The following is a 19,257-nucleotide window of genomic DNA, read 5'->3' as shown; positions in this document are numbered from 1 at the left end:
TGAGAAAATCAAGGATAAAACAGAAAATAAGAACTTTCAGAAGAGGAACTATAACTGTAAGTCAGTGTAAGTCGGTGTCAGATAGATTCTAGACTGAGAGATTCTAAACTGAGGTTAGGCTCAGTGAGCTACAGTATAGCACACAGTACACACCCTAGCTCCTGGCTTTCACCAAACTCCCCTTGGGCTCAGGTTTATCTCGACATAGATCAGAGAAGAAATACCTCCTCAAAGTTAAGAGAATAAGTATTCTTAGGGAGGAATTGAACTTTGAATTTATTGTTTACCCAAGAAAAATTGAACTAAATCCATGGAATGTAAAAAGTATGAGTTGCCTGAAATATCTCCACAGTACTCACCATCATTACAATAAAAGCATAAAGCACAACTTACTGAGAATAAATGTCTTGTTTGATACATGTGACCCTAGCCTTGCTAGAATGCCAAGTGTCTGGCACTGTTTGTTTTCCACAAAAAGTCCTCCTACTGTTACAGACTTCCATATCAAAGAAAGACAACTAGAATGATTGTAATGCTCGCATTTAGGTGATCAGTATGGATCATCATTGTGCAAGCCCAGAAAGAGATAAACCCGGTACAGCCATAACCCTTGGTATACTCTCCAGGCTCATGTGTGCTGTGTATTGTGCTGAGACTCCTGGATGCTTGTGAAGAGAGGCATTGTCACAGCACAGAAGAACAAGATGTTTTACTTACATTTTACTGAAACACCAGAAATCCAGGATACAACGTGCATGGTTCAAACATCCAGAAGCCACTGTAGATTGATCTCTTTTATTTTTTGATTCATACCCCTATAACCAACCAATGCATCACCAGATCCACTGGGCTCTTCTTCCTAAATTTAGGACAACGGTGCCCACTCCCTCCTCTACTGCTAATATCATCTCTTGCCTACACTGTCTAATAGCCTACTTCCTGGCATGCCCCTAGCCATTTCATCCGCTACAACTCATCTGCTGTGAAGAGCTCAGAGGGCTGGGAATGCTCAGGCAACTCGGGGGGAAAATGGACAACCAGATTGTCTTCATGACTTGGCCCCTGAGCTTCAGCAGTGCTCTGTCGCAATTTTATTCTGCTCTGACTCCATAATCCTCACAAAACCTGACACTTGGTCTTCATAGTGACAAATTTTGTCTTCCAATGATGGGGCGGAGGAAGTTGTGGAGTCGATATTATCTCCTGTTGGAAACTTCTCTGCGGATCAATGCAAGACAAGAGGAGCCTTCTTATTACTCAGGTCATAAAGGATGACAGTTTTATGAAGTCCACTTCTTTCTCCTTATCGTTTCCTGATTGTTTATGAGTATTAAGTATACAATCCAGCTTTCTGTTCACAGTGTAGATTCCCTGAGGATAGGACTTTATGGTGTCTTGCTCCCAGAGACAGAGGTATTCTTCCAATAGTGATGAATGAATGAACGAACGAATGAATGCATAAACTAAGTGGAAAGATGGATAGAGTAGAATTCCTTCTTCCTTTTCACTAATATCACTCATGATGTTTCTAGTGTCACCAAAACTAGACAAAAACACTAGAAATCAGGTATTTATGCAAGAAAGGTAAACTTTAAGGAATAGTATAGTAAGATCTATAGAGGAATTAGAGGAAATATTAAATTGGGGAAGGAAAGTAAAGCCTTGGAAACAGGGCAATCTCTCCAATGCTGGTCCTTTTCAAATCAGAAATGTAAACTCAAGGAAGTATCTATTTTTAACAAAATCTCATATAAATTCTATTTTCTCAGTTGAAATAATTTAAAATGTCCTGGAAAGGTGTTACATGGGTAGTGGATTCTGTTTAATGAACATACATTAGATCAAAAGAGAATTCTAGGGTCCCATATTGTTAAAAAGCAGTATAGCTGTTTGTTAACTCACATGAAACACTTTGGGATGTCATCATTTTCAAAACTGAAGGATAAATAAGTAACAAATGTTAAAATGACCAGTAAGTCACTATTTACCATCAATGGAAAGTTGACCTTCATATACCTAAAAGCATATCTTTGATTTAAATTTCAATCAAAATTATTTTATGTATGAAAACTTGAAAAGAGTTGTAGAGTTGTGTAGAGTATTTGTTTTAAGAGTTCAAATATTTTAAATCATACACTTATAATCATGTAGGTTGATTATTCAGACCTCCAGGAGTATATGTTTAGTATAATTTTTCCATAACATAATTTTATGTTTTAGATGCAAAGGTTTTTAATTTGCTGACCTACTGCATAATATGAGCTGAACTGATTTCTTAGTTAAAAAGGATTTTAGCCCACCTATTAATAATCAGGGTCCTAATGCAGCATCACATTCTGAAATAAACACTACATTCCTATTATATTACAAATTAATATTTGTTTTCAGAACTACTCCCAAAGAATTCTTACCAGACATAAACTGTGTAATAGAGAATAATTCCATTTGGCTCCAAGGGTGGTTGCCATGACAACATCACAGTGACACCAGACAACTGTTTCACAGTGAAGTTCTGAGGAGGAGAATCAGGAGCTAGAAATTTGTGACAAAGAATGACACATTTCACTAAATATTTATGGAAAGTGTAAATTGAAAACAGATAGGGCTTTTTTCTGATAAACTCTATGGTAAACGAATCAGATTCAGGGCTTCTCTCCACAGATGGGAGGGCCTGATTGTTTATGTTCAGACGAAACGATGAGAGAAGATTTTCATGGTGTTCTTGGAACATCTGCTCCTGTGATTCAATGGAAAAAAAGTATTTCGTGAGAAAATACAACTCGGATCTGTCACAGTGACTCATTGACTGCTCAAGAACATTTTGGGAAATTATCATCCTCTAATAAAAGTCACTGTTTTACTGGGGGTGATTAAAGATATTGAACAATAAAACTTTTCCCAGATAGTGAAGAGTTGAGAGGAAAAGGTGTCACACATTCAAAAAACAATAAGAATAAGATTGTGAAGGAAGTTAGAATGACTGACCACCCCCAGACCAATGGCATTCCTCAACCTTAGACAAGCCGGAAAACGCTGTGTAAGATCAAAATCTAATCAATGAATCTTTATAATTGAATGGGTCCCATAGAAAACACCAGCACAGCAGTATAGCACATAAATAAGAAAATGGTTAGCATCACTCTCAATGTTCTTATAGCAGAGAATGGCTTATTTTATAGGATGAGTTAATGAGGTGGTGGCAGCTCTAGTTGGTATTCTGTTTTGCTGTTTGCAATGGCACTACCCTGGAAAATACTGCTGACTGCTGGTTATCACAGGAGTCTGAATATCATTTAGAGACTTGTATTTCCTGTGCTATAAATCATTTCTAAGAGAGAACATTCTCTGACTATCAAAGCAAACCTATAAATATACCCTTAGCAACTTTATATGGTATAATTTGTGTTTACTTTTAGGAAGAAGGATGCCAGTCAGAAACTGGAAATCATTTAGATACAAACATCCAGCACTCCACATTTTATTTTATAATAAACTTTAATATTCATTGAATACTAGAATATATGCATATATAAGACCAAAGTGTTGATATATATCATAGGGTAATAATTCCCTATGAAATATATCAACACTTTGGCCATTTTTATTATCAAATACAATCCAGAGAAATTAAACTTTAGTCCCGCAAGAGTGGCAAGCAGGTAAAGTCACTACCTGCCAAGCTTAATGTCCTGAGTTCAATCCCCAGAACCTACATGGTGACATGAGAGAACCCATCCCCTAGAGCTGACCTCTGACTTTCAATGAGTGCAACACATACAGATGTGAACACACAGACACACACACAAACATAGTAAAAACTGGAACTAGACAAATTTCTAAAAACTAAATTCTTTTACAACATAATCAATTCAGCCTCTCAGAGCAGCAGAACACACGAAGAGTCTTCCTCTGGAAAGATCTTGCCTCACCCATTCCCTCTTCACCTCGCTTCCCTCAGGTCCCACCTTAGACATAATACTTTGCTCTATTTTCTCCAATGTCTTGGAGTAACATAAATGCCTCTTTATTCCTAGTGAATAATTTTTGGAGGCACTTACTTCTACCAGTAACTAAAGTTACACAAATTGCTTGTTTACATACTTGTCACCCATACGTCACTTCTACACTGAAAGCTCTCTCAGCCACGGGTTCTAACTCAGCAAAGTTGACTTCCCCAGGCCATTCTTCATTTGCTGAAAATTTCCAGGAAAAAGTAGAAGGGATTTTTTGTTCTCTCCTTTCCTCAGTGAATATACAATGGGGCCAAAAACTCAGATGAACACTTGCCTTGACAATTTATTTTTTTAATGACCTAAGTGACCCAACATGATAATAAGAATTCCTTTTTCATAGAAAGCCAATTGCTGGGCTGGAGAGATGACTCAGCAATAAAGAGCACTGTCTGCTCTACCAGAAGTAGAGCCATTCCCAGCATTCCCATGGTGGCTCAGAAACATCTATAGTAAGATCTGATGCCCTCTTCTGGCATAAAGGTTTACATGTAGATGGAGTACTCATATACATCAAATAAATAATTTTTTCAAAAGCCAATTGTTTCAAAATACATGAAATATAAAGCATAAGCAAATACCATTCCAAAGCATATCCCTCAAAGTGATTTTCTAGTACAATATATGCCTGTGGTTTGCTGAGGGATCAATATAGAGTGGTCTCTGCTGTAAGGTTGATTTTACCGAGATTCAGAAAATGCATGAGCAAATGACACCGACCTAACCACAAAACCTTTGATATACAATCTGTCCTTCCTACAAGATATACTGGAGCAGTAATGGCACAGAACTTCTAGAAGTGGCCAACCAATGTCTGGTTTAACTTGTGGGTCATGCCATGGGAGGGAGCCCATGGCCTACACTGCTTGAATGCCCAGTAACTAGGGACTGAATAGCCCAAAAGCCTAGGGTAGAACCAAATACGACTGGTTTAAAAGAAATGATTCTTAGTGATATTCTACTATATTCATAGATCAATGACTTATACAGTCATCCTCAGAGAGGCTTCTTCTTTCTGCAGATGGAAGAAAGTGCAGAGACCCATATTCAGACATAATGCAGAAAGAGAGTCTAAATTTTAGGTCTCTATCTGGCTCCTCCCGTCGGAGATCAGGGAACTTCACAGAAAGGGGCATTGTAGGAGTCAGAGGGGATGGAGGATAGCAAGAGAGCATGGCCCACTGATCAACTAAGCAGGGCTCACATGGGCTCACAGAGACTTTAGAAGCAAGCACAGGGCCTGTGTGGGTCTGCACAGGTCCTCTGGGTATATGTTATAGCTGTTAGTTTGGTATTTTTGTGGGACTCCTAACAATGGGGATGGGTGTTTCTGACTCTGTTGCCTGCTCTTGGGACTCTTTTCCTCCTATTGGGTTACCTTATCCAGCCCCAGTATGCGGGATTTTTGCCTTGTCTTATTGTGCCTTGTTTTGTCATGTTCTGGTTGTTGTCTCTTGGAGGCCTACTCTTTTCTGAAGGGAAATGGAAGAGGAGATGACCTCGGGGAGAGGGAAAGTGGGGGGGGGGCTTAGAGAAGTAGAGGGAGGGGAAACTATGATCAGGATGTTTTGTATGAGAGAAGAATCTATTTTCAATTAAAAAAGAGTATTAATATTCATTGGTAGCATATTGGCTAATACCTAGGGAAATCTAAAACAACAGCCTGAATATATTAATAAGCTAATCCTAATACTTTAAGATTTTGAAAGTTACATAAATTCTACTGCAAAATGTCTATTAAAAATGTTGAGGACTGTTTGGCTAAAATATTCACATTATTCAGTCTAGAACCTGTGCCTTAAAAACTCCCATAAAATTATTGCTTATTATATATTATATTATTATATATATTATATATATATAAAACATATTATAGTTGGCTTCAAAGACAAAAAAGGATGTTTGTATCTGATATTTCTCAATATAAATCTAACTTTTGTAGTTGCTCTTATCCCACCACACTGAAGCCTATCTATAGAACCAGTGCTGAGCAGAGCTTAGGTGAAAGGAAATTTTATACTAGGTTTTATTCTGTCTAAGTCTCCAGGCTACGGCCACGTTACCCCAATCTCATCTCTACAGGTTCTGTGGAATGTTCACAACCAAAGCCTGTAGGTATGTATGGCAGTCTTACCATCTTCCTCTGTCAATATGTTTACTGGCCTACTCCGAACTCCTTCACCTTTGAGTGTACTCGCAGACACCTCGATCACATAGTGGGTGTATTTCTTCAGTCCTAAGTAGAAACAAAATAGATACGCTGGCACAGAGAGCAATATATCCTTGATGTGCAGTATGTAAACAATGAAATGACTCTCAATTTGGCGCTCTTCCAAAAGTAAAAGCCCAATAAACTAGGATTGATTAGCAGGCTCGAAGTACTAAAATAGGGCTGCGGAGATGGCTCAGTGGGAAGAGCAGTAGCTGTGCCATCCTGCAGATCTTAGTTCAAACCTCCAGAATCCCTGGAAAGACAGGTGCAGGACTGTGTAACTGGAACCCCCGTGTTCCCACAGCGACATGGGAGGGACACACGGGAGAATGCTCAGAAGCTCACAGGCTGTCTCACCTGGTGCATTCTGGCCAGAAGCGAATGACAAAGAGATCCTACCCCAAATGAGAAGGAAGAGGAGCACGAACACACAGGATAATCTTTTAACCTCCACATGTGTGCAGTGACACACAGACACACAGACACACAGACACACACAGACACCAGACACACACACACACACACACACACACACACACACACCATGCCCCCTCCAAATCCCTTCTATTAATGAACACAAGATATAGGACACTGTAGAAAATACCAGACCGAGAATATTTTCACAAATGACTATTGTAAATTCCCACATTGCTTTGCCAAAAGAGAATTCTTATTCCTAGTATATAAATCATCCCAATTAAGTTATTTTAACATATTAGGTTAATCTTTTCTGGCCACGCTGTCAATATAAAGGTAAACATAAAGCAGAAGAATTGTATCTTACCTCTAATGCTCTGAGTCAGGGAGGTTGTATTTATAGTTCTTGACTCGTTGCCATTACTTCTCCGAAGGTAAATTGTGTACTTTTGTATAATGCCGTTCGGACTACTTGGAGGAAGGAAGGATAGCTCAATCTCTCGCGAGGAAATGTTTTTGTAAGTAATGTTTTCTGGCGCACTATCAGGCACTGGTGGGGAGAAATCAAAGATGGAATTTTATAAAATCAAATGCATCCTAAAACTTCCCGACTATAAGTTTCACACAATTGCCAGAAGATATTTAAATGTCCATATTAGACCCAGAGTGACAGATAGTGCTGTGCCTCTTAAACAGAGTGAGGTGTACAGGAACCATAGCAACTATCAGCTATAGAGGGCCAAAAGCCATCTCAAAGGAAAGTACACTCAATGATTCTGGAGTTTCTAATTGATATTTTTAGTTTCAAACCATGAATACACTACTGAATCTTAAGATAATTTGAGTCATTTTAACATGAGGGAGAAAATTTCAAGATCTTCTATATGTACAAATACACATGGGGTGAAAGCAGGAAATTGGGTTCTTGCTTAAACATCAATGGAGAAAACCTACATTTTAAATTAAAACCCGTGTTCTCATTCAGTTTGCCACTCAGTGGGTCGCTTTTTGGTCAGGGGGAACAACAACCTCATATTGTAAAAGGGAACTGATTCAAGTACGTTGTTCTAATACTTAATAGTAAATTGACGGTAAGAATTTGTTTTTTGTTAAAAAGACTTTGGACTGTACTAAGCTAAACACTGATGCAGGAAGGAGAAGCAGAAACAGTCTTTAAGTGATTTTGGTTTTCACCCACAATACCATTTCAAAAGATCAATAAGCTAGTTTGGCCCAAAACAGAATCAATGAAAAAGCAAGAAACTGTCTTGATCTTGATTGTTTTCGAGTTCTGGAGAGCATGCCTAAACTGGCCATTTTCTGTAATCAGATTGGTGACGACCCTAATTGTCATCAGAGAGTCTTCATCCAGTAACTGATGGAAGCAGATGCGGTGATCCACAGCCAAGCCCTGGGCCAAGCTCCAGGAGTCCTGCTGAAGTGAGGGAGTAGGGACTATGGGGGGGTGGAGGAGGGAGTTGGTCAAGGTCATGACAGAGGAACCCACAGAGACAGCTGACCTGAGCTAGTGGGAGCTCAAGGACCCTGGACTGACAGCTAGAGTACATGAGACTGACCTAGGCCCCCCTGCATGTCAGTGACAGTTATGTAACTTAATCTGTTTGTGGGACTGCTAGCAATGGGATCAGACCTGTCCCTGGTGCTTGAGCTGACTTTTGTAAACCTATTCTTTGTGCTAAGTTGCCTTGTCCAGCCTTGGAGGGTAAGCTTGGCCCTGCCTAAACTTGAAGCGCCATGCTTTATTGACTCCCATGGGAGGCCTACCTCCATTTCTGAACCAAGATGGAGGAGGAGTGGCTAGTGGGACAGGGTAGAGAGGAGAAGCAGGGGGAAGCGAATGGGAGGAAAGGAAGGAGAGGAGACTGTGGCCGGTATGTATAATAAATGAAACTTTTTAATTAATTAAATAAAAAAAATCAAAAAAAAGAAAAGAATAAAAGAAATTGTCTTGAATCGGAGGCTGAGTAATATAGCTTGAGAATAAAAGCATTTCCTAAGAGTATAAGGTATTCCTAAATAAAAGACTGGTTTTTTATATTCAAGGGTCCCATTGCGTTGAATGCAGTGTAGAAAGTGGTTCTCATATGTATGGGATTCCAATTCGGGCCACGGAGAAGATTGACAGCACCGAATGAATACTTTACCTACAATAACTAAAACTCAATGTGACATAAAAGCAAAAGCAGCTGGAGAGCTGCAGCAGGAAGACGGCTCAGCAAGTAAGTGGTCTCTATACACGCCACATAACTCACGCTGGAGCCCAGAACCCATGTAAAGAATCCTTGTGTGGTACTACACATCTGTGATCCTCCTACAGTAGCACGGGAGGTGTAGAGAGGAAAACAACATCCCGTGGGCAGCCAGCAGGTTGACAAAGGACAACACAAACAATGACAAAGGTCCCACCTCTACAAGTTCAAAGCAAAATCCAGCTCCTGACTGTTGTCTTCTAGCCCCAGAAACTTGTTATGACATACATCTATCCATTCTCACTTACATACACCCATGTATGCACAAACACACACACACACACATATGCACATACAGAGAGATGGGGGGAGGAGGACAGACAGAAAGGAAAACAGAGGGGGGATGAATCTGGTACAATATCTAGCTTGCCCATAGAATGATTGTAATGTCTTGGGACAACTGAAGGATAAGGAACACCCTTGCATGAGGAGTTGGGGCCCCCAGTAATGCAATTACACAAGGACCACGGTACTGGAAATCCAGGGGCACATTGAGCTCACCTTAGAGAATCTCAGGCTTAAGTAAGCAGTCGCTCCTGTACTCAGGTGACTGGTGGACAGTGGCAGAGAGGGAGAACCCCACCACCAGTCCAAGTAGAGAGGACAGAAGAAATGTGATCCTTCTTGCCATTCCTCTGAGTGAAGTACTATAAAAGATGCCTATCCTATTTCCTCTTTGGTGGAACACGGGGATGGGTGGGGGTAAGGAGGTAGGGATAGGAACATGAAGGATCCAGTGGTGGGGGGAGGATGGAGGGAGAGAGTACTGGGAGAAACAACTGGAATCAGAGGTATATCTAGAAAGATCTAGAAACCCAGTCCAACAGAAAAATCCCAGGAATTTACAAGGATATCCTAGCTAAGATTCCTAATAATAGGGGATTGTAAGACTGAGATGAACTGACTTTCTCCTGTAACCAGGCAAGACTTCCAGTGGAGGGATTGGACACCAGTCCAGTCACAAAGCCTTCAACCTACAATTTGTCCAGCCTATAAAGTGTCCTGGAGTAAACTTGGCACAGAAATTGGGAAACGGCCGCCCAATGACAGGTCCTTCTTGAGACCCTCACAAGAGAGAGCTCGCCCCTGATACTGCCTGGAAGCCCAGGACCCAGAGGCTGGGAAGGACAGAGACCTAGGTTAGAACCAAACAGGACTGGAAAAAAAAAGTCAATAAAAGGAGTCCTAGTGATATTCTGCAATGAGAAGTGTATTTTGTGTGTGAGTGTGTGTGTTTAATTTTAAGGGTTAGGGAAGAGGTAATAATGTAGTTTATTACAATTTCAAAAAATATTTGTACCCACAGTTATACATATCATATGTGTGTGTGTGCACGCGTAGGTGCGTGCATGTATGTGTGTTCCTAAATAAATAAATATAACCAGCTTAGTCTGTATAATGTGATGTACATGTATATGAACTCGTGGTAGCCATCACTATATTCTAAACATTTATCCTTATATTCACAGACAGGTGGTCTCCTTGCCCCTCATAAAAGAAACATTGTTTTGCCACAGATGGGTACATTTTGAAAGGAGAGGAAATTTCACAGTCGCAACAATGGTAAGATAACAGTTCCCTCTCACAGCAGTAACAATAATGACTGTTCAAGGGAGCAATTCACCAATGTAAATTAAGATTCTGAACATTATTGCACTTTGTGGTCCTATTATGAGATTTTTCCCTCTCCAAAGAAAGGAATTTAATCTTTTATTATTGGTATTCTAAATATGTAGACAAAATTTCTACTTACAAGCATAGTAAAGTAATAAAATTCAGAAACCACTGAAAGCATAGATACCATGTCCTTATTACAGTTAAGGCATTAGGAGAAAACCTGATGCAAGAATGCAAAACATTAATAAAAAATAATAATTTAATACATAGTTATCAGTAGCAATGTCTAGCAATATAAACCTATTTTTCCTTCCTAAGACTTCTAAATCTTTAGTTCCATCCCAAGCAGGTGCTGCGGTGACAGAAATCCTCAGCAGCCGCCTTAACTGCTTCTGTTATCCTCTGTAGCTGAGTGAAAGTCTGGATTGACCTAGAAGATGATCCCAAGGGCTCTCAGAAACTGGACTTGTTTTTCCTTCATAATCTCAGTAACACTAGGGTCTAAGACCTGGTAAGATATATTTATGTCTCCTCTCTTCTGTGTACAGACATTTTCTACTTTCTTTTTCCTGAAGAATCACAGACTTTACGATCCGGTCCGATCAGGCATCGATTCATTCCTTAATCACATTCCTTAAATAGGCTGTACCATTTTTCTAAATAACTTCTCCAAAAATCTTAAGGACTTGTGTAGCCCAGGAAACTAGCTTTTTCTCTGCCACCTTTTTCGAGATCAACATCCACACAAATGATACATGTAATCCCCTGAACTTTGCATGCCTTGATCTCTTTAACTCTAATAATATTTTCTTCCACTTCATGTTAAACCTGGCCTGATTTAGCAACCCTTGAGGCTTGGTGATTACCAATAATAGCCAATGTTCTTCCATTTGTCTATCTCCTACCTTTGCAGTCTACTGACTCTTGTAATCCCATTTCAAAATCTCCCTTTCATCAAGTTCCCATTGCCCATTGTCTTTGGTGGGTCCTTATTTCCCTACAGTGAGGCTACTTCCCAGCAGCTACTGTAATCACAACTCAGCTGTTGTAGGAGTCTGCTTGTTTGTTCCCAGCTGTCCAGAACCAAAGTAATCACTCAGAAACTGTATTAATTAAATCACTGCTTGGCCCATCACGTAAGCATATTGCTAGCTAACTCTTACATCTAGAATTAACCCATTTCTATTATTTTAGATTTTACTGTGAGGCTCGTGACCTACCGACAAGATTTCGGCTACTAGCTTGCATCTTTCTCCTCTGGCAGCTCCATGACTCCACCTTCTTTCTTCCAGCATTCAGTTTAGTTTTCCACACCTGGCTCTACTCTGCCCTATCACAGACCAAGCCAGATTCTTTATTCATTAACCAATAAAAGCAACACATATACAGAAGGACTTCCCACACCACTCAGCCGTCTTTATCAACTCCAGCTTCTACCTTACTTTTTTGGCCAAGTCTCTATTGATGTGTAACTCAACTCTACCTCATACGAACATTCCCAGTGTAACAGCTGAAAATGACTACATGAAATATCTCTCCACGTGGAACAGCCTCACTTGAATTTCTAACCTGAAATTATAACGAGGTTTTTTTTTTCATTACTGGTTGCCTATATTTCTAGTTAGTTCAATCTTCTACTCTTTTATGTGCATTTCAACCTTCCTTATCTGTCCCAAAAGGCCAATAAACTTTCCCTTCCTTATTCTAACTTGATAAGCTTGTATCCCATTTCATTGATTTAAAAAAATAAGATTTCTTCCTACCATAAATCTGTATAAACTGCCTTCCCTCATTATTGCTTTCCAAGGCCTTCATTCTTCTAGATTACATTCCCTGGCTGTTCAGACCTCAGACTTCAGCTGACCTAGGAAGGCATGTTAGCACGTATGTGTTGTAATACATATCAAGGAATGAGTATAAAGTCCGTCTCCCTAAAAGCTTGTCCCCTCAAACATGGTTCCATTCTATCTTTCACTGAATATCTAAAATTCTTGAAATTCCATCCTCTCTTACCCATCATGCTCTCTAAATCGTAACTCCAATCAGGCATTTTTTTTTCCACGAATTCTACTCCATTTATGTCACTAATGCCAGCCGTCTCTTACCACAGCATCCATCAAATGCATGTCTTCATCTCTCTTCATTCATCAAGAGCATTTGACCTTGTGAGTGGCTTCTAACTGCTAATAACTGGCCATGGGTTTTTCTTCCACTGCATGGGTTACTACTGCTTAGGTTTTCATTGATTCATCCTCAATCCCTCAATGTCACATAGCCCAAGGTATTCTGTGTTCCTTATTTTATCTTGTGTGGCTCATCCTTATGAGAAATCTTATCCTTTGACTTTGTATAACAGACATGTTGTGACCGATGCCTTCAAACTTACGAATTCTTTGAGAATTAATTGCCTTTTGACAACAACCTACCTGAGAAGAGAACTGAACTTTCCATAAATGACTGCTTCCTTGAACTTCTCCCATCACAATAAATGCCACTACCCTTCACGCAGATACTCAGATGACACCAGCCCAGTAGTCGTACTTACTTTTCTATCTTCCCATGTACAACACATTCAGCAGAGACATGCCAAAAGTGTGAATCAGATGATGTTCTTGTGCCATCATTCCCCAACAGTTTTACCTTAGCAAGAATCATCAGACTTCCTAGATTGGTACCCAGGAATCAGCTCCACTTATTTCTACCTGTCTCAGAGCTTGATGAGACAAGTATAAAACATTCTTCAAACGCACAGCATTTCTTCCTACTTCCAACATTTGGCAATTTCTCATTGTGAATGCTTTTTTGTCTTTATTTTTCCTCATTTAATCCCACACATAGAATTATAAATGTGTCTGTATAAATAAAACCTCCCTAGTGGGAAATGTTCTCTGTCTCCCATTTAAGTTAGCAGACTATTTGTTGTGGTCTTTCCTCAAGTTCTTCTTCCATTGCCAGGGAACTAAGCAGATCCTGGTGGAACACCCTGCTTTTCTCCCTCCTGTGGACTTCTTCAGACTTCCTTCCTAACCCACCCTATTCCTAAGTGCACTGCCCATAACCTAGAAACACATTTTACCTGGACTCCTCAGTGGCCACACCTAATAGTATTGCAGACAAATTCCCTACCAGGCAACACACAGCCACCACACCCTCCTGAGAATGAGAAAAAGCACCAGAAACAATGGGAAAAAATCTATGTAACAAAGACAAAATGAGAGATTAGAATCTAGAATTGCAATCTTCCCAAACCAGATGCTCAGAGGCCAGCATAAAAACACAATCAGTAACAGTAAGGACATAATGTCTCCTCTAGAGGCCAGAAACCCTACCTACCACAGTAGGCCCTGAGGATTGCAACATAGCTGAACCATGACACAAAATCTTTAAAAGAGCCTCATGGGTACAATAGAAGTCCTTAAAGGAAAATTAGATAAATCCCTTAAAGAAATCTATGAAAACACAAGCAGTGGAAGGAAATAAATTACACAGCTCAAGAGCTGAAAATGGAAATCGAATTGAAAAAAAAACCTGAGGAAAATCTGGAAATAAAAAGTTAGGAACTTGAACAGGAACCTCAGAGACAAACTTCACAAACAGAATATAACAGATGGAAGAGAAAATATCAGGCATTGAAAATCCAATAGAAGATGTGGAACCTTCATCTGGCAATGGATGGAGATAGAGACAGAGACCCACATTGGAGCACCGGACTGAGCCCCCCAAGGTCCAAATGAGGAGCAGAAGGAAAGAGAACGTGAGCAAAGAAGGCAAGATCAGAGGGAACCTTCATCCGATGATGGATGGCGATACAGACGGAGACCCACATTGGAGCACCGGACTGAGCCCCCCCAGGTCCAAATGAGGAGCAGAAGGAGGAAGAACATGAAAAAGGAAATCAGAACCGTGAGGGGTGTGATCACCCACTGATACAAGGGAACGGATCTAATGAGAGTTTACCAAGGCCAGTTGGACTGGAACTGAACGAGCACGTGATCCAACCAGATTCTCTGAATGTGGCCGGATTCTCTGAATGTGGCTGGCCCGGAGTCTTTCTGAAAAGCCATTGACAATGACACTGGGACTTGTTTCCTCTGCATATACTGGATTTTTTGGGATCCAGTCTGTTTGGATACTCACCTTCCTGGACCTGGAGGGAGGAGGGAGGAACTTGAACTTCCCACAGGGCAGGAAACCCTGACTACTCTTAGGGATGGAGAGGGAGGAGGAGAAGAAGTGTGGGGAGTGGGAGGGTGTTGGAAGGGGACGGAAATGAAAACTTTTATAATTTAATAAACTTTGAAAAAAAAAAAGATGTGGATACCTTGGTCAAAGAAAATATCAAATCTTAAAAAATCTTGCACAAAACATTCAGAACATTTGGTACACTAAGAAAAGACCACATCTAAGAATAATGGAGGAAGGAGAAGAATCCCAGTACAAAAGTAAAGAAAATGTTTTTTCATCAGAATAATAGAAGAAAATTTTACTAACCTGAAGAAGGAGCTACCTATCAAGGTAAAAGAAACAAACAGAACACCAAATGGACTGAACTAAAAAAGTAAGTCATACCATCATATAACAATCAAAACACTAAACATACAGATAAAAGAGAGAATGTTAAATGCTGGAAGGGGGCAGATAATAAGCAACATGCAAAGGCGGATCAATTAGCATTAACCTAGTTGTTAGTGGAGGCTCTAAAAGCCAGAAGGCCTTGAACAGATGTTATGCTACAGACTCCAAGAGACCACAAATGCCAGGCAAGACTATTATACCCAACAAAACTTTCAATCACAATAGATGGAGAAAATAGGACATGCAAGGATTAAACCAAATTTAAGCAATATCTGTTTACGAATCCAGTCCTACAGAAGGTACTGGAAAAGAAACACTAAACTAAGGAGGTTAACCTCACCCAAGAAAACACAATGAATAAATAACCCCAGACCAGCAAATCAAAAGAGAGGGCACACATACACACACACCAAACAGAAAACATCACAAGAATTAACAAGCATTACTAAGTGATATTTCTTAATATCAAAGGTCTCAAAGTGCCCAATAAAAGGCAGAATAACAGAATGAATATGAAAATAAGATCAATATTTCAGCTGCATCAAAGAAACACAACTCAATATTAAGGGTAGACAGTTCTTCTGGGCAAAAAGGTGGAAAAAGATATTCCAAGCAACTACAACTAAGAAGCAAGCTTTTGTGGCCATTTCAAAATCTGACAACATAGACTTCAAGAGCTGGAGAGATGGCTCAGCAGTTACGAGCACTGGCTGCTCTTCCAGAGGTCTTAAGTTCAAGTTACAGCAGCCACATGGTGCCTCACAACCATCTGTAATGGGATCTGTTGCCTTCTCATGGCATCCATGTGTATGTGCAGACATAGCACCAGGTACATAAAAATAAAATAAAGCAAAACAAAATAAAAATAGACTTCAAACCAAAGCTAATCAGAAGAGATAGGGAAGGATACTACATGCTCATCAAAGGAAAATTCCAACAGAACATGGTTATTCTTATTATCTATGAACTTTCAATGGTAACCAAGTAAAAGAAACACTACTACAGCTAATATCATATATTGATCCTTACATAACAATAGCGGGAGACTTCATCATCTTGCTCTCACTGATAGACAGGTCATCCAGACACAAATTAAGCAGAGACATGCTGGAACTAACTGAAATTATAGACCAAATGGACCTAATAGATATCTACAGAACATTTCACCTGAACACAACATAGTATAGATTTTTCTAAGCATCTCCTGGATTTTCTTCAAAAACTGACTACATATTTAGGCCCAAAGCAAGTCTCAACCAATATGAGAAAATTTAAATATTTCCTTCCATCCTATCAGACCACTACAGATTAAAGCTGGATATCAGCAACAACAGAAAAACAGCTTGCAAGCTCATGGAAAATGAACAACTCATTACTCAATGAAAACGGAATGAAATTAAGATAGAAATTAAATACTTTTGATATAAATTAAAATGAATTCACAGCACATGCAAACTTGTGAGACAGACACAGTGAAGGTGGGTCTAAGAGCAATAACATTTAGCAATAACAATTGCCTCTATGAAGAAAAAATAGAGAGATCTCATATTAGTAACTTAACACCACACATGAAAGCTCTAGACTGAAAAGAGGACACACCCAAAAGGGGTAGATGGCAAGGAATAAGATCAGCACTAAAATCAATATAATAGAAACAATAGCAGAAAGAAAAAAAATCAATGAAACAAAGAGTTGGTTCTTTGAGAAAATCAGTGTGATTGACAAATCCTTATCCAAATTCACTAAAAGGAAGAGAATGAATATTCAAATTAACAAAATTAGAAATGAAAAAGAGAATCTAACAACAGACATCAGGGAAACCCAGAGAATCAAAGGATGATGCTTTAAAATCCCATACTTTTCCAAATTGGAAAGCTAAAAAAAAAAATAGAAAAAGATAACTTTATCAATACATACTACTTTACTAAAGTTAAATCCATATCAGACAAACAATTTAAACAGACATACAACTTCTATTTTAGTAGATGCCATAATTAAAGTCTCCCAACCCCAAACCTAGTGCCACATGGTTTTAGCACAGAATTTTCCCAGACTTTCAAAAGAGTTAATGCCAATACTCCTTAAATTATTCCACAAAATTGAAACAGAAGGAACCTTGTCCAATTTGTTTGGCAGGGCCATAGTCATCCTGGTAGCCAAACCACATAAAAACCCAACAACAACAACAAAACGAATTATGGATTAATTTCCCTTACTAACATAGATGAAAACTTTCAACAAAATATTTGCAAATCAAATCCAAGTGCACATGAAAAATATCATCTACCATGATCAAGGGGGCTTCATCCCAGGGAGGCAGGGACAGTTCAATGTATTAATCTGTAAATGTAATCCAAACTATTAAAAAAAAAACAACAACTGAAAGAAAAAAGAAAACAAGATCATCTCACTAGATGCAGAAAAGGCCTTTGAGAAAATAAACATCCCTTCATGATAAAAGTCCTAGAGACATTGGGGATACAAGGGATATACCAAAACATGATAAAAGCAGTTTACAGAAAGTCCATAGCCAATATTAACTTAAATAGAAAGAAACTCAAAACAATTCCACAAAAATCAGGAATAAGACAAAGTTGTCTATTCTCTACATACCAATTCTATACAATAGTTGTAGTCTTATCTTAAGCAATAAGACAAACTGAAGGAGACCAAGAGGATATAAGCAAGGAAGGAAGAAATCAAAATTCTATTATTTGAAGATGCTATGATAGTATGCATAAGTAACCCTAAAATTCCACTAATGAATGGTTGCAGAGGGAGGAAAAATTAACCTTCCTCAAGCATGATTCCCTTAATTGATTATCCAACATTAAGTGCTCATTCCTGAAATCATCATCACACAAGCAACACAAAATAAACTCAGCTGGTTATATTTTTATTTATTTATGTGTGTTTGTATAAAAATAAAAATAAAAGGAAAATAAGCTATGAATCTGAAAAGAATAACAAGTTGCTTTATGGTTGAGTAGAAAGGAGGGGAAATGGAACAGTTTTCAATTAGTAAAAGGAAGGCGGGAAATGATGTAATTATGTATTTTTTCTTCTTTCAATTATAATTTAACTACATTTCTCCCTTCCACTTTTTTCCTCCTAACTCTACTATATATCCCTCCTCACTCTTCTTCAAATTCATTGCCTCTTGTCTCACTAAAGCTTGTATGATTAATATATGGATATATAATATATCACATGAATATATATTATAATAGTGTACTCTTTCTATATATATACATGTGTGTGTGTGTGTGTGTGTGTGTGTGTGTGTGTGTGTGTGTATTCCTAACCTGTTCAGTCCATTTAATGCCATCTGTATGTATATTTTCAGGACTGACCATTTTGCACTGGACAACGAATTGGTGGGGTTCTTCTTACAGAAGACTACCACCTTAACAACTCCCAGCTTTCCTTGGTTTCCTGTAGTTTCTTTGGAAGGGTTGAGGCCTTATGGGTTTTCTCCACCCAGATTGATACTGGGCATGCATGTTGGTGAGACTTTATGGGTGTAATTTCTGGTATTACCAGGAGATACAGTCTCATATTAAACTTCCTGATCCTCTGACTCTGACAATATCAACAGTGTTCCCTGTGCCTTAGGTGTGTTTAGGGGGGTTGTACATATATTCACTGGAACTGGGCCCAGAAAACACTTTGCAAAGGCCAGAAACAACAACAGTCCTACCCAACTGTGATGCCTATGAAGCATATCAACAACCGTCATGGCACAATAACCTTACCGACGCAACAGTGGCACAAGTACCTTGGTGGTAACCAACAACACTCTAAATGGACATAAAACCCACTCAACAGGAGGGATACCATGCCTGGTATATTCCCTACCGACAATCTATAAATGTTTGTTCCTACGCCCACAGATAAGTGTAGCCTTGACCTCTCATCAAGGAAATTTCTCTTTGAAGCAGACTGAGACTACTACAGAAAGCTGCCACCAATCAATATGCAAATTTGCAGAGCCTGGTCCAGAGCAATTATATTTTAACTAAAATATACTTTTTAAAGTAATAATTTTAGTTAAAACCTAATTACATCATTTCCCCTTCCATTTTAAAAAAAAGTGAAAAAGTTCTCCAATTATAAGGAGGAGAAAAGCTAGTTAGAATGCTGTGGAAATAAGAAC

General features: G+C 39.0%; 1 protein-coding gene across 1 annotated transcript in view; it reads right to left on the bottom strand.

Moving 5' to 3' along the window:
• Window positions 1-19,257, bottom strand: part of Ptprq (protein tyrosine phosphatase receptor type Q) — a 189,302-nt gene that overhangs the window by 135,207 nt on the left and 34,838 nt on the right. The window contains exons 15-17 of the mRNA XM_048418794.3: window positions 7,007-7,189; window positions 6,145-6,246; window positions 2,412-2,532 (exon numbers count right to left, since the gene is read on the bottom strand). Of these exons, the coding sequence (XP_048274751.3) occupies window positions 2,412-2,532; window positions 6,145-6,246; window positions 7,007-7,189 (406 nt within the window). The remainder of the gene's footprint in view (window positions 1-2,411; window positions 2,533-6,144; window positions 6,247-7,006; window positions 7,190-19,257) is intronic.

This window comes from Myodes glareolus, chromosome 26 (assembly GCF_982192425.1).
Source record: "Myodes glareolus chromosome 26, mMyoGla1.1, whole genome shotgun sequence".
NCBI lineage: Eukaryota > Metazoa > Chordata > Mammalia > Rodentia > Cricetidae > Myodes > Myodes glareolus.
The sequence above is the reverse complement of the archived record's forward strand: the minus strand, read 5'-3'. Positions and strand labels throughout refer to the sequence as shown.